We start from the raw sequence: 14,902 nt of genomic DNA, 5'->3' as shown, positions 1-14,902 counted from the left end.
AGAGAATATTCAATAATATTTAGAAAACATAATAATAATTTGAAGCTCATCCCTTTAAAATCAGAATATTTAAAAATAAAATTATCAATAAGGTCAACCATGAAAAATCTCCTGTATATCAGATAAAAGACACCATGATTAAAAGTGTTCTGCATTCAAAAATTTACTACTAAATGTAAACTACAATATAAAGTTTTATATATTTTTCCATTTAGAGTTTGTTTTAAAAAGGAAAACAAAAGTCTTACCAATAATAACTTCACAGGATTTATGGGCCTGAGAAACTTCGTAAGCAGAACGCATTTCAGAGTATGTAATTCCTCCGATTACAAAAATAATCAGCTTGGATCCATTTTTTCGGTCCTCTAAATAATTAGCTCTGGGTTTCTGGCGAGCACTGCAAAATAAAAAAATCACCCACACACTAAGTAAGTACATTTCCATAGCCAAATGCATGTGGACTTTTAAAATAACGTAACTCAAACAAACTCAAATTTGACACTAATTACACTGATTCTAAGGAAACGATTTAACTGGGGTATGACTGCAGCACCAAGAGTGAGGCGGGACAATCCCAATTCAGTTTTGATTTAATAGAGAGTATGGAAAAAATCACTCATAATTGGCTCAGCATTTTTACCTATAAACACTCATTTTTTTCACATGAAGAAATAAAATTTTGAACTTCTTGAAGTTAAAAAAAAAAAAGATGGGGTGAGGTGCTCAAACAACAAGATTATAAAGACATGGAGGCAGGATGGGGAGGGCACATAGGTAATGATTTGATATTAGAATGTCCCTGGCTGGAACTCAGTAAAGTATGGTGGCAGGAGATACTGAAGGTACTGCATTTCACAATGCATGTGTCAAAACATTAAATATACAATACATTTATACAAAACTTTAAATATACACAGTGTAAGTAAATTACACTTCAATAAAGGTGTTTTATAAAAATAGTTGAACCTGGTTTTCAATTTTGCTTCTAATTTTGCTAATTCAATATGACTTTCAGCAAGTTACTGAACCTCTTTCTAAACCTCAAGAGGTGTTTTCAGGAATAAACAAAATAATATACAGAACATGCACCAGGAATGGAATCTGGGCCAGAAAAGCATTATTTCTACCACTTACTCTCCCAGTTAACTCTAGATCTGTATGTACCATTCAACAGCTGTCACTAGCCTTATGAGGCTTTACACTTAAATCAATTTAAATTAAATTTAAAATTTCATTTCCTAGTCACACTATCTACCTAGCAAGAGCTCATAACACGTGGCTCGTGGCTATCATTCTGGACAGGGCTAATACAGGACATTTCTATCTCTGCAAGAAAGTTCTATCATATAGCACTGCTTAAGATCATAGAAATCACATTTTTTTTTTTAAGATTTGTTTATTTATTTATACAAGTACTGGGTACAGTCAGAAGCACGGGAGGGTGAGAGAATTCACAAGAGCCAGAGCAGGAAACATAACAGGTAGAATGACGAAACACACTGCTGAGGGGAGCAGCAGGCGCGGCAGGAAAAGTCTGTCAAGCCATGTGGGACCCTCCCCGGCGGCCGGGGATTGAACCGGCCTGCAGAGGCTGCGGGCAGCTTTGCAGCCCAGTGCTCAACCGCTGCGCCACCAGGGGAGGCCTGAAATCACTTTTTTTTTTGTTTGTTTCTATAACCACTGGTAAAAATTTTAAGCTTTGATTTGAAAAGTAAATGTTTCAAAATAAACATTAATGTATATCTAGCTATTATAAATTATATATATGCACTAGTATATATTAATAAAGCTTAATTAAACCTCAGATTCAAAAGCACAATGAATCCCAAGGAAAGAAATAAAAATAAATGCTCAGGAAGATATAACATAGGGTATGAATAGAATTCCAATGACAAAAAGCAACCAGAGAGAAAAGGCAAATCACCTACAAAGGTAGGTATGGTAAAACTGACAAGAGAAGACACACTCTCTCATCCACACCTTTCCAAGAGCTAAAACAGAAATGAAGAAACAGCAAATAACATCTCCAAGTGTTGAGCGAAAATAACTGTGAACTTTGAAAGTCATAGTTATCAGGTGAGAACAAGAACAAAATGAAGATACTTCTAGACAGACAAAATTCATAGTCCACCACCAATCGGCTCACACTGAAGGAACTTTTAAAAGATACACATCAAAAAAGAAGGCAACTGAGCCCCCAAAAGGAGATGCAAGGAGTGATAAGCAGTGTAATTGGTTAACATATACATGCAACTCAAAAAAGAACAATGCTGATTATTAATTTGAGCAATAAGAATGACATAAGGTGAGCAAAAATAAAATATTAAGATAATATTTAAGGGCCTCCCCGGTGGCGCAGCGGTTGAGCGCTGGGTTGCGAAGCTGCCCACGGCCTCTGCGGCGCCGGTTCGATCCCCGGCTGCTCCCCGGCCACCGGGGGAGGGTCCCACATTGCGCGCAGAACTCTCCTGCCACCCGCTGCTCCCCTCAGCAGTGTACTTCGGTCCTTCTGCCTGCTCTGCTCCCCGCTCTGGCTCTGGTGAATTCTCTCACACTCCCGCGCTTCTGATTGTACCCAGTGCATGTATAAACAAAACAAACAAACAAATAAATAAATAAAAACATGCAAAAAAAAAAAGATAATATTTAAGGGTATGTGGTCTGATCAAGAGGAGGGAAAAAGATACTAATTAACCTCAGACTTTGTTGAGTTGAAGAAACATACTAAAATTCTAAGAATAACTGCTATAAAAATACAAACAGGTTACATAATTTCCCAACCAGTAGAAAAGAAAAAAAAAAACCCTAAAAAGTCTTCAGTCCAGGAAAAACATCACAGAGAAACACTCAAGCACAGGTAAATGTACAAGAACTGCTTACTGCTTATTGTTTCTGATGATTCCAGTTTTGACACAGCCTAAAATTCCCATCATGTGGAAAATAAAATAAATGAATTAAACTGTGATAGTCATATAACAATAAACCAGCCAGCAGTGAAAATTTATTTATCATTCTGGTATGAATGTCACAAACATAATGCTGAGGAACAAAAAGGCGAGTTGTAGAAAGATACATTTGCAATATCATACCATTCACATTAAATGTGAAAACACAACTCTAGGGCGGACTTGTCATGGTGGAATGAGGTAAGTCAGGAGAATGCCCTCTAAGAAAATGAGTATAAACATGTATGAAATTGTGGGGGAAAAAGCATTTCTGGCCAACTGGAAAGCAACTACAGGCAGACAACAAGCTGAGAAGCATTTTCTCTGGAATATATACTACCACATCAGGTAAGAAAGGTGATGGTGACTGTGTGACCTTATAACTAGGGCTGCATATAAACCCCACTCTTCCCTCAGTGCAGTCAGCAAAAACTATAGCTTTATTGACTTAACACTGATTGTGAAAACCAGCAGCTTTACTGCCAGGGGTGGGACTGATTTGAGGTGGGGCTTTACAGGGAATGCAAAATCCTGCACTGCAAAATAGCTTTACTGGTTAAAAGTGGCAGAACTAGTTTGGAGCAAGAAGACCTGTAGCTGTGGTAGTCCAAAGTCTTGTTTCCAGTTTGGGAAGGGTGGCAAATCAGCCAGAAATTTAATGAGGAAATATTAGAATATCAAAGAAGGCAAGGACAAGCTCTCCACACATCCTTTGATGACTGCCAAACATAAACAGGGAAAGCCCAAGAAAGCCCAAGGAAAATATTAGGGAGTTAAAAAAAAGGGAGACTCAAGAACTTTCTTTTGGAATGTATTTGTAACCTCAGCTTGATCAGCAGAAGATGAAAGCTTTATAGAATTGAAGTATCTAAACACAACCTCTCTAAACTACACTGACACAATCAGTGAGGGCCAAGTTAAAAAATTAATATTAAAAATCCCAACAATGACACACAGTCAATAGAAACTGATCCTGAGTGGACACAGATGTTGAATTTAGTCATCTTCAAAGCATCTTTTACAAAAACAATTGAAGAAAAACATGCCAACCTTGTTAATCAACAAGGAATCTCAAAAGAAAAATGGAAACTAAAAACCAAATGGAAATTCTAAATGTGAAAAGCACAGTAATTGAAATGAAAACTTCACTAGAAAGGCTCAACAGCAGATCTAAGCTGTCAAAGTAAAGAATCAGAAAATCTGAAGATGAATCAACAGATATGATATCTCAAGAACAAAGAGAAAAAAGATGAGAGAAAAGCAAACAAAACCTCCATGATACATGCTATGTCAAGCTTGCCAACGTATGTAACAGGAGGTATAGCAGGAGAGGAGGGAGGGAGAAAGAGGCAGGAAAAAAATGCAAAGAAATAATCCCAAATTTGATGAAAGTATTAACTTGTAGATTCAAGAAATTCTGCAGACCCTAGTAAAATAAATACAAAGAGAATCACACTCATGCACATCAAAGTAAACCAATGAAAGCCAAAGACCAAGAGAAAATCCTGCAAGATACATTCCATGTTTTTTGGAATACAAATATATGTAGAAAATGACATGAATGGTAAATGACATGAATGAAAAGACATGAATGGTAAATGACAAATACCAAATTAATGATAGGGAAGAAAGGGAGAACAATAAAACTGGAGTACTATACAGGAGGTTTGGATTTATTTATAATGATTTCTTTGATAAGCTGGACACTGGGTATAAGGATATTGCATGAAAATATTCTCTCTAGCTTGCTGAATGTTTCATTTATTTCACCACCACAAAAAAAAAAAAAAAAAAAAACCAACCAAAAATGATTATATCTTCTGCTGTGTGAAGAAAAAAGATTTTTGGGGAAAAATCCTTTCATAGTTTCATAAAAGTATTTTTTATAGTAAGGTACATTTCACATTGCTTACTTGGAATCATTCAAAACAGGTTACATATAAATTGCCTCTTAAGTAATTATATGTTTCAAAGAGAGTTGCCAATATAAGAGAACCAGTGTATCATTTAAATTTCTAGCCTGCAATATCACTCTGAAAATTTCATTCATTTATAGGTTTTACCTTACAGCTCCTGAGCCATTCCACACTGCTGGACACTGGGAACAATAAGGCCATTCTTTCAAATCTAATCTATTCTCAATAGCATCCTGGGAAAGAAAAGAGTTAATATAATTTTGGGGGGGTTGTTTTTCATAGAACTCAAAGTTTAATTTATAATTAAGATATACATTTAATAAAATAAGGCCTTTCTTGGAAACTCACAAAACTTATTTGCTTCAAAATTAATTTAGTCATTTTCTTATAAAACAATATTTATTATATGCCTACATTTCTTCCTTTGGAGGATTGCCATATGGATTTGAGAATTTCAGGCACCTTATCAGGACCTTTATCTCTGGAGTATTAAGGAGCTTCTAAATACTGTCCTAGTTCTGACATACCTGTTAGGTTACGACAGCACATGCACTTGCCCTTTATAGCATGGCTCCAAAAAAATAGAATGTGCACTCCTGACTTAGGCATACTCAAGACAATCTACTGGGATGAGGGAAGTTTTCCTTTTCATTTCATTAAAAAAATTTTCCTTCTCTTTAGTGGTACATTTGATGACAGACATACGTATAGATAGACTGTATACAGAGATGATACTTTATTAGTACATACTACAGTTTATAAGTAAACATATTGCAGATTCATATTCATGAGGAATCAGTTATTTTATTGAGCTCCTAACACAATTTTTATTACCTCATTTTCTAATTTCCTATAATGGAAAATTATTTTCTAAGAGCAAACAGTACTAAAGGCATCTAATAGTTGGCTCTAATAGCAAACTTTAATAAAGTTTCTGTTTTAATCACAGATACAATTCAAGAATATTGGAGTACAACACTTTCGAATAGTGACCTTATACAAATGCAATTTCGTTTAACTTTATTCAAGTAAATTTCTTGTGTTTCTGCTACGTGGTTATTTAAAGTAATAGCAGTTTTTTCCCAAAGAATATGGGAATAAAATATGCTTATTTGTATTTATTTATTTTGAGGCAGTGTCGGTGGTGTAAGTTTGCTTGAGATCTTTAAGGAAAGAATTTTCAAGCTTCCTCCCCTTCTTTGACTCTTGCCAGATACGGCCTTTTTTTCTTGCACCTTCCCAGTACTATAGAAAATTCCTGACTAACAGATCAGTAGTCACTCAGACTGATAGATAAATATATAAAGAGTAAATAATGAGTACTCTACAGAAAGGGATTTAGGGGGGTAAACAGAATTTATGAATTTTACCTCCAAAATATCTTTGATAAAAGGTGTCCATCGAGAGAGTTGAAAAGTTTCTTCTGCAGACCGATCTTTTCTTAATGGTTTGCTTTGTTGAGACTAATAAAATTGTGGGAAAAAAATTTAAAACCAATAATTTTACTTAAGATATTATCTTAAGTTTTCAAACAAAGACAACTTACAGCAAATACTATGTTGTATTTGACTTAAAACTAAGAGTGAAAATGTCCATTCATAAAATCTGAATGGGTGTGGTCACATAATTTTGCTGAATACTATTTTGTGCTTTAATGATAAAATGTATAATAGTATCATAGAATATATTAACTCAAAAGTGCTATAATTTTATGGGAAAGAGTGAGAGTCTAAATAGAGTTCTTCCAAAGTCTGCTTTGTAAAGGAATGAATGTGAAGAGGATAAATGTCAAATTACAAGAGAAGCTATGAGATATTAATTTACTAGAAGAATGTATTTGATCAAATTACATACTCACTTTTTATATCTATAGAATAAAATTAAGAAGACTATTTCTAAATGAATTCCCATGTTAGAAAACATACCACATATGCATATAGGTAACTTCATACAGAATGTAGTATTGCTTACTGGGGGGACTATGGGGACACCAAGGTAACTCCAGTTCCGTATCATGTCACTCTCATTTTCTATCTTTATATTCTGGATTAACTTTTCCAAATTTTCTTCAGTAGTTCCTTTAAGAAGTAAAGGTAGGAGTGCACAGTCACATTATTGCTACCATAATCATTTCTAGGTTTAGATAGTACCCATGAATAAAGGTTTTCAAGTAAGTAAAAAGCAAACATTTAATTTCACATTTCTCCTTTTATATGCCATAATCAACTCAGCTACATTTTATTTTTCTACAATTATATTAATAGTAAGCCAATAATTATAAAGTGATTTTAGAACTGGATATTTTAATATATGCTTGAAAATAAAACAAAATCTCCATTACCATTAATATTGAAGATATAAAGTAGGATTGCTCTTATTTTATCATAATTATCATGATTTTTGCTGAGCAGAACTGGAAGGAGTACTCGCATAGAATCTTTCACCTTCTGTCCTTCTGCATCAGTTCCAAGTGCCAGGTCCTTAGTGAAAATAAAATAGTCAGTGGTCTATAATCCAAATTCATTTTTCAGTTTAAAAAAATCTATTATTAAATCTTCCCAAATTCTAATGGAACACTGATGACATTTCATAAGAAAATGTGATCACTTGAAAACTACTGATTGTATAAAATGTAAAAAATAATTCAAAGAAGAGAATCACTGATCTTTTAAAAAATTTTTTAAAATTATTTATGCATACAAGAGCTGGGGTGTGGGTCAGAGGTGCAGGGTGTGTGTGTATTCACCAGAGACAGAGTAGGGAGCAGACCAGGTGGATGGAGCAGAGGGTGAGGCAGCAGATGTCTGTTGAGCCCATGTGGGTCAGCTCCCTGGCCTGGGATCGAATTCATTCTGCGGTGGCTGACAATATTGCCTGCACGACCAGGGAGGCCCTGAGAATCACTGATCTTAACCTGTACTATCTAATATGGTAGTTACTGAGTGCTTGAAATGTGACTTGCCTGAATGAAAATGTGCTATAGTTAAAATACCGGATTATGAATACTTGATGTGAAAAAAAAAAGTAAAATATTTCACTAGCAATTGTTTATATTGATTTTATGTGGAAATGAAGTTTTTGATGTATTGGTTTAAGTCAAATATATTATTAAAATTAACTACACTTGTTTATTTTTGCTCTTTTTAACATGACTACTAGAATAAATTATATAATAATTTATTTTATTTCTATTAAACAGCACTGATCTAAACAGTTTTGACATTATATAAGAAATCTTGTACGTTAAATGTGCCTGTGCAGTACTCTCCAGGATACTACATTAAAAGCTGCAAACACTGAGAAAGTCCTACCAGTGATGTGACCCTGAAAGTAATGCTCCGAACACTTAATCATCCCGCTCAACCAAAAAGTCATAATCACAGATTAGGAGAGATGTTTACTATTACACTGTATAGCTACTTATTGATGATGGTGGGGAGTGACGTGTTAAATGCTGCCTCAGTGAGGCCTCTCTATGAGGGATTCAGTGATTCAGAGCACTGCATTGAGCATAAAGTTAGGTGCTGCCTTGAAAAGTTTTATTAGATCACGAACAAAAGTATTTCTGATTCTGCACATACCTGTTCAGTTTTGCAGAGCTTTTCTATGTTAGACTTGAACTTACTCATGCAGTCTTCTGCTAAGTTAAGATGGACAACTTGCTGAAAAAGAGAAGTCAGTCTCTTAAAGCATTTCAATTTCTTTTTTTTTTTTTTAAGATTTATTTATTCATACAAGAACCGGGGTACTGCGGGAGGGTTAGAGGATTCACCAGAGACAGACCAGGGAGCAGAACAAGCAGATGACAGAAATACACTGCTGAGGGGAGCAGCGGGCACGACAGGAGAGGTCTGCCGTGCCATGTGGGACCCTTGCCGGCTGGCTGGGATGGAACCGGCACTGCAGAGGCTGCAGACAGCTTCACAGTGTGGCGCTCAACCACCTGCGCCACCAGGGGAGGCCCAAAGCATTTTAATTTCTGTGCAACTGATAACATCAAACTTTGGGCCGCAAACTATGGGATGGAAGGAAAGAATGGGCTTAAGTCTAAAGGAGGTAACATGTGAAAAAAGGGAAACAGCTCAAAAAAAAAAAATTTAAAAAAAGGAAAAACATGAGAATTATCATGGCTCCAGGGGAAATCAACAAACAGCAAAATTAGAATGGAAGGGCTCACTTTGATGAGTTTGCAGGTAATAAAAAATAAAGTGAGGGAAAAAATAGTTAAATCCTTAAAGACCAGCAGAAAAAGTTTACATTTACATTACTGGCTTTTGACTAGGGTGCAATATAACAAAAAACTGTGAAGATTATTTTGATAATGACTCACAAGAACAACTGGAACAGCAAGACAATAGTTTACCTGCCTACATGTTTGTTTTTTTTAAAGATTTATTTATGTATGCATACAAGAACTGGGGTGTAAGCTATAGGTGCAGAGGGTTAGAAGATTTACCAGAGTGGGGAGCAGAACAAGCAGATCCACTGAAATACACTGCTGAAGGGAGCAGAGGGCAAGACAGGAGAGGTCTGCTGTGCCATGTGGGTCTGCTCCCTGGGTGGAGATAGAACTCATGCTGCAGTGGCTGCTGACAGTTTGATAGTGCTTTCTTTAACCCCTGCGCCACCAGGGAGGCCCCTACTTGCCCACATGTTTTAACTGTACTTAAATCTAGTATTTTACTCTATTTAAAGAACCAAGAAGAGAATAACAATCAGTGCAATGCTGATTCTTACTAGGTTGATAAATACTAAAATTTCTCTTTCTAGCTATTCAAGACAAAGATATAAAAAGTGTATGCTGGATTTGGATAAACCTAGATTATATACAGAGAAAATTATTGGGAAACTTAAATACCTGGCATATAATTCAGAGCTACAGTAATGTTTTAGAGGATAATTAACACCAACAATTGCTAAATCTGACTACAGAACTGGAGGGACTATAAATTTAAATAACAAGGCATCTCATATACAATACTGCTTACCTTAGTTATCTGTTTACGGAAATGGGGCATCTTTTTCATCAGTTGGGTAAGAGCACTAAGTGATGTCTAGGAAAAAGCAAGCATTTTTATTTATTTTATTTTTTATTTTTTAAAGATTTATTTATTTATTATTTATACAAGCACTGGGTACAGTCAGAAGTGCAGGAGGGTGAGAGAATTCACCAGAGCCAGAGCAGGGAACAGAACAAACAGACTGAGGAAATACACTGCTGAGGGGTGCAGTGGGCGTGGCAGGAGAGGTCTGTGTGCCATGTGGGACCCTCGCCGGTGGCCGGGGATCAAACTGGCACTGCAGAGGCTGTGGGCAGCTTCGCAGCCCAGCGCTCAACTGCTGCGCCACCAGGGGAGGCCCAAGCAAGCATTTTTAAAGCAAATTTATGATTCAGTTATTCTATATAACAATGAAAATCCTGCATATTTGTTAATTTACTAAATATTTGGTGAATTTTTTAAAGGAAGCAAAGGTTGGGAATGAGACAAGGATATCCTCTATCACTATTCTACGATATACTAGAGTAAGCATTAGCAAGAGAGCTAGGAGGTAAGTAACTACGAAGAATAGTATATTTATTTTTATTTTATTTTTACCACTGACACAACTTTTGTGCTACGGTATATGATTTATAGGAATTCAGGTTCACAACTCTTAAAGTGTACGTTATCTTACCACTCTCATCACCAAAGTACAAATAATCCTCTACCACAGTCCACTGGACCACTACCATTCTTTGCTCATACCCCCACCTCAAGAAAAGTAATTTAAAATGCATAAAGACTGGAAAGGATCAGACTGAGTTTTCTTTATTTACAGATATTATCTTCCAGAATGATGAAAATATTCTATACATTGATTGAGGTGGTAATTCCACAGGTATATACGTAAGCAAAAAGTTACCCAGCATATATATCATGTGTACACTTTACTTGGGTAAATTATACCTCAATGTAAAAAAGCCTAACAACAAAGCACTGATGAAGTCAAATTAAAAAGCTTCTACATGGTAAAAGAAATCATCATTAAAATGAAAAGGCATCCTACCAAATAAAATATCTGCACATCAATCATCTGACATGAGGTTAATATCCAAGATCTACAAAGAACTTATACATAACAGTTCAACAAAAAGCAAACAATCCAATTAAAAAATGGACTGAAGAGCTGACACACTTCTCCAAAGAAGACACTTCTCCAAATGGCCAACAGGCACCAATCATCAAGGAAATGCAAATCAAAACCACTACGAGGTACCACCTCATACCCAGGAGAATGGCCATATTTAAAAAAACCAGAAACAAGAAGTGCTGGCAAGGTGTGTAGAAAAAAGGATCCCCCCTACACTATTGGTGGGAATGTAGACTGGTCCAGTCCCTATGGAAAAGAGTATTGAGGCAGCTAAATGGCCCTTTTATTTTTTAATTTTTATATTTTTAAAGATTTATTTATTTATACAAGCACTGGGTACAGTCAGAAGCGCGGGAGGGTGAGAGAATTCACCAGAGCCACAGCAGGGAGCAGAGCAGGCAGAAGGACCAAAGTACACTGCTGAGGGGAGCAGCGGGTGGCAGGAGAGGTCTGTTCACCAGGTGGGAGCCTCCTCTGGTAGCCCGGGAGCAGCTGGGGATCGAACCAGCGCTGCAGAGGCTGCGGGCAGCTTCACAACCCAGCGATCAACCGCTGTGCCACCGGGGAGGCCCTAAATGGCCCTTTTAAAAATAACAATCAATGAAGCAGACAAATGTTGCTTAGCTAGGTAATGGGTACATGGTATTCATTTTCTCTACTTTTGTGTATGTCAGAGATTTTCCAACATCTAAAGTCAAACAAAATAAAAATTTTAAACAAACTTTAAACAAAATTCATCATTTTGGGGCCTCCCCGGTGGCGCAGCGGTTGAGCGCTGGGTTGCGAAACTGCGCGCGGCCTCTGCGGCGCCGGTTCGATCCCCGGCTGCTCCCCGGCCACCAGAGGAGGGTCCCACATGGCGTGCAGACCTCTCCTGCCGCCCGCTGCTCCCCTCAGCAGTGTACTTCGGTCCTTCTGCCTGCTCTGCTCCCCGCTCTGGCTCTGGTGAATTCTCTCACCCTCCCGCGCTTCTGACTGTACCCAGTGCATGTATAAACAAAACAAACAAACAAACCAGCAAACAAATAAATAAAAGCATGCCTCTATAAAAAAAAAAAAAAAAAAAAGCTTAAAAAAAAATTCATCATTTTGAAAGTTAAGTAAGACTCTTACCTTTCCTTCTGTTGCTTTCTTTGTTGATGAAATTTCCTTCATAAGCTTGGGAATTTCCCTGTGAAATGGGGAGAGTACTCTTTAAATTTTAAAGGGTAATTTTATAACAGAAATATTTTTGAGATTACAAAATATACTGTAACGTATTTAGTGCCTTAAAAATAAGGAGTAAAAATTAAAATGGGCTCACATACTCTAACACAACTGCAATATGCATATGTCGAATTCTGACCCAGAGGTCATCATCTTCTTCAAGGACTGCTTCCTTTTCTTTTCCATCTGCTTTATATCTATAAGTAGACACGAGTATAAAAGTTTTGGATTTTTTTCATCAAAAAAGTCAAAGAAATAATAATTACAAACAATAATTTTAGGATGCAGTTCAAGAAACTGAAGAGTACATGCAGTCATTACATTATTTTCGGGGGATAATGAATACTTACTCAAATCTAAGAAATATTAATATCCTTATACTAAAAACCCTACTGATACACTTACCAAAACATTTTGACTTTTAAACATTAGGCTTAGTTGTCATTATAACAGAGTATAAGTGCAACAAAATGATATTTTATGAAAAAAAGGGTCAACATTTAGAATAAAATTGAATGTACTGACAATTTGTTCTAATTGCTTAAAACAGTTTGACAGGCTTATAACAATCAGCACAGCTATCAAACATCCATTAAGAACAAATATGTCAACCCCCCAAAAAAGGCTATTAAAATATTGAAGGTATTTCAGAGTTGGTATGAAACTAGCATATATTATCTGTTTCTATATTCTTCCCCAAACCTATGCACACATCTTTAAAAAGTGGGAAAGGAAATCAGAAAAAAGGTAAATAGTCCCCCAAAATATTATGATGGCTTTAATGAGTTCTACTCAAATGAACAGCAATCAAAGAGGTTCTTGAAACTACTCCAAATCGGCTAACTGACTGCTTCTCCAAGTAATTTCTCCCTACTCTTTCTATGCAGATAGCCTCCTTCCATTTGTGGGGGTAGAGAGATTCAATCATCTCTGGGACTGCCAATTTCCTAAACCAAAATTAACAGTACAACAATGAGACTTCCCAGCTCTGCACTGCAGACAATCAATGATTCCTATTGTATGAACACAATTATTTCCACAGTTCCTAAGACACTACAGGTTCCATGTATAAAACCATGTAGCTGTGTGGTCTTAATTACAGATGCTCAAAGGTACTATGACTGTGCTTTATCACATGACTGCACTAAGGAAGAAACCTTTTAAGTAAATTAACTAAAACATAAAATTTCAGAAAATTGACTTCATTTTTACTACTATATCTCAGCAGTATGTCTTAGTTGAAAGTACGTATTTGGATTTAGAGATATCAAATAACATGTAATATAGATGTAATATATATCTATGCACACGTACATACACAAAGATACAGTATAATTGTTCCATAATATTATAGAAAAACTATTTCATTTTTCATTTATTTTTCTATTTGACATTACTTCCCCACATCCCAGTCTTACTGAGATATACCTGACATACATTACTGTGCAACTTTAAGATATATGATTGCTATTAAAGTAAATATGCTTGTATTAAGGTAAAGTAATGAACAGGTGCCAAAATGGAAACACTGTCTATTCTTAATAGCCATCCTAATTAGTTTTCCAGTCTTCTAATCTTTTAAAATACACTATATTGTCAAGACACTCGCATACTTGTGTATCTGTGATTCAGTACCAATGTGAACCTGGTTTCCACTTCAATAAATATAGTAGTGGACCTTCAATAAAATATGCTTAACAGAAGTGAAAAGTCCAAATTCCACTTGTTCACATGTAGCTTTGTTGTAGACATAGTTAAGGAAGCAAATACACCAGAAAAACTTTAGAGCAATCAATTACCCACTGAAATACATGGTTGAGATAGATCATGATTACAGGAGTAAGAGAAGGAAGAAATCCTAATAAAAAAGGCCTACATTGTCTTCAGATTTCTGTTGTCTACATAAATCAATAAATGCTCATATCCTATATTATTTGTATATGCCCTTTAAATTATACTTGCTTGTAGGTATCATTCTCAATCGGCAGTAGATCATATGCCATTGCCTGAAAGGTCAGTTCATGCAGGACAGTGGACACAGGATCAAAACCACGATCAATTATTATGAGCTGAGAATGAGTTTTACCCTATAAAAACAAGATAAAATTATTTTAAGAAACTCCAGTGTCTTTTGTGTGAACATGTTTTTAATATTTAGAGAAACAAAAGCAGACTTTTCCTAAGCTATATCCTTTTTCCAACCAAAACATACACACACGTGCACACATACTCTCTGTCTCTCAAATGTTTAATGAACTTAAGAATACGAAGATAAATCCTATGTTAAAAATCTGAGGTGAGTGGAGCAAGATGACTACAAAACTCCAAGCTGTCATAACTACATTAATAGACTATACTCAATCCTAAAATATTCTGAAAATTCCTTTAAAAAAAATAACATTTAGCTTGCACTATTATCTTAGGAATTCACTTCCATCCACACTAAAACTGATATAAATCAGAACAGCAGCTACTACTTGAGATCTTTGCGCTATACATTGTGCTAAGCAAGAACTATACATAAATACAGCAACCTTGAGACAGGTATTTTTATCTCCTTTTGACAATGAGAGCATTATGGTTTGAAAATAAGTAACTTGTCTAAATCACATAGTGAGAGAATGGAGATTCAAACCCAAGTTGCTTTAATCCTGGCCTATACTCTCAACCATTATGCTATTTTAAAAATTACATTAATGCCAG

The 14,902-nt window shown here is 35.8% G+C and overlaps 1 protein-coding gene across 1 annotated transcript in view; it reads right to left on the bottom strand.

The window, feature by feature from the left end:
• STXBP3 (syntaxin binding protein 3) overlaps nucleotides 1–14,902 on the bottom strand; it is a gene marked incomplete at both ends in the record, with an annotated part of 38,873 nt that overhangs the window by 619 nt on the left and 23,352 nt on the right. The window contains 10 exons of the mRNA XM_084243363.1: nucleotides 249–397; nucleotides 5,009–5,094; nucleotides 6,232–6,324; nucleotides 6,833–6,939; nucleotides 7,203–7,341; nucleotides 8,443–8,523; nucleotides 9,850–9,915; nucleotides 12,107–12,164; nucleotides 12,301–12,396; nucleotides 14,162–14,286. Coding sequence (XP_084099489.1) covers nucleotides 249–397; nucleotides 5,009–5,094; nucleotides 6,232–6,324; nucleotides 6,833–6,939; nucleotides 7,203–7,341; nucleotides 8,443–8,523; nucleotides 9,850–9,915; nucleotides 12,107–12,164; nucleotides 12,301–12,396; nucleotides 14,162–14,286 — 1,000 coding nt within the window. The remainder of the gene's footprint in view (nucleotides 1–248; nucleotides 398–5,008; nucleotides 5,095–6,231; nucleotides 6,325–6,832; nucleotides 6,940–7,202; nucleotides 7,342–8,442; nucleotides 8,524–9,849; nucleotides 9,916–12,106; nucleotides 12,165–12,300; nucleotides 12,397–14,161; nucleotides 14,287–14,902) is intronic.

The sequence above is a fragment of the Talpa europaea genome (genome assembly GCF_964194135.1).
Source record: "Talpa europaea genome assembly, chromosome: 9".
Taxonomy (NCBI): Eukaryota; Metazoa; Chordata; class Mammalia; order Eulipotyphla; family Talpidae; genus Talpa; species Talpa europaea.
Note: the sequence above shows the minus strand (reverse complement) of the source record. Positions and strands in the feature narration are given on the sequence as shown.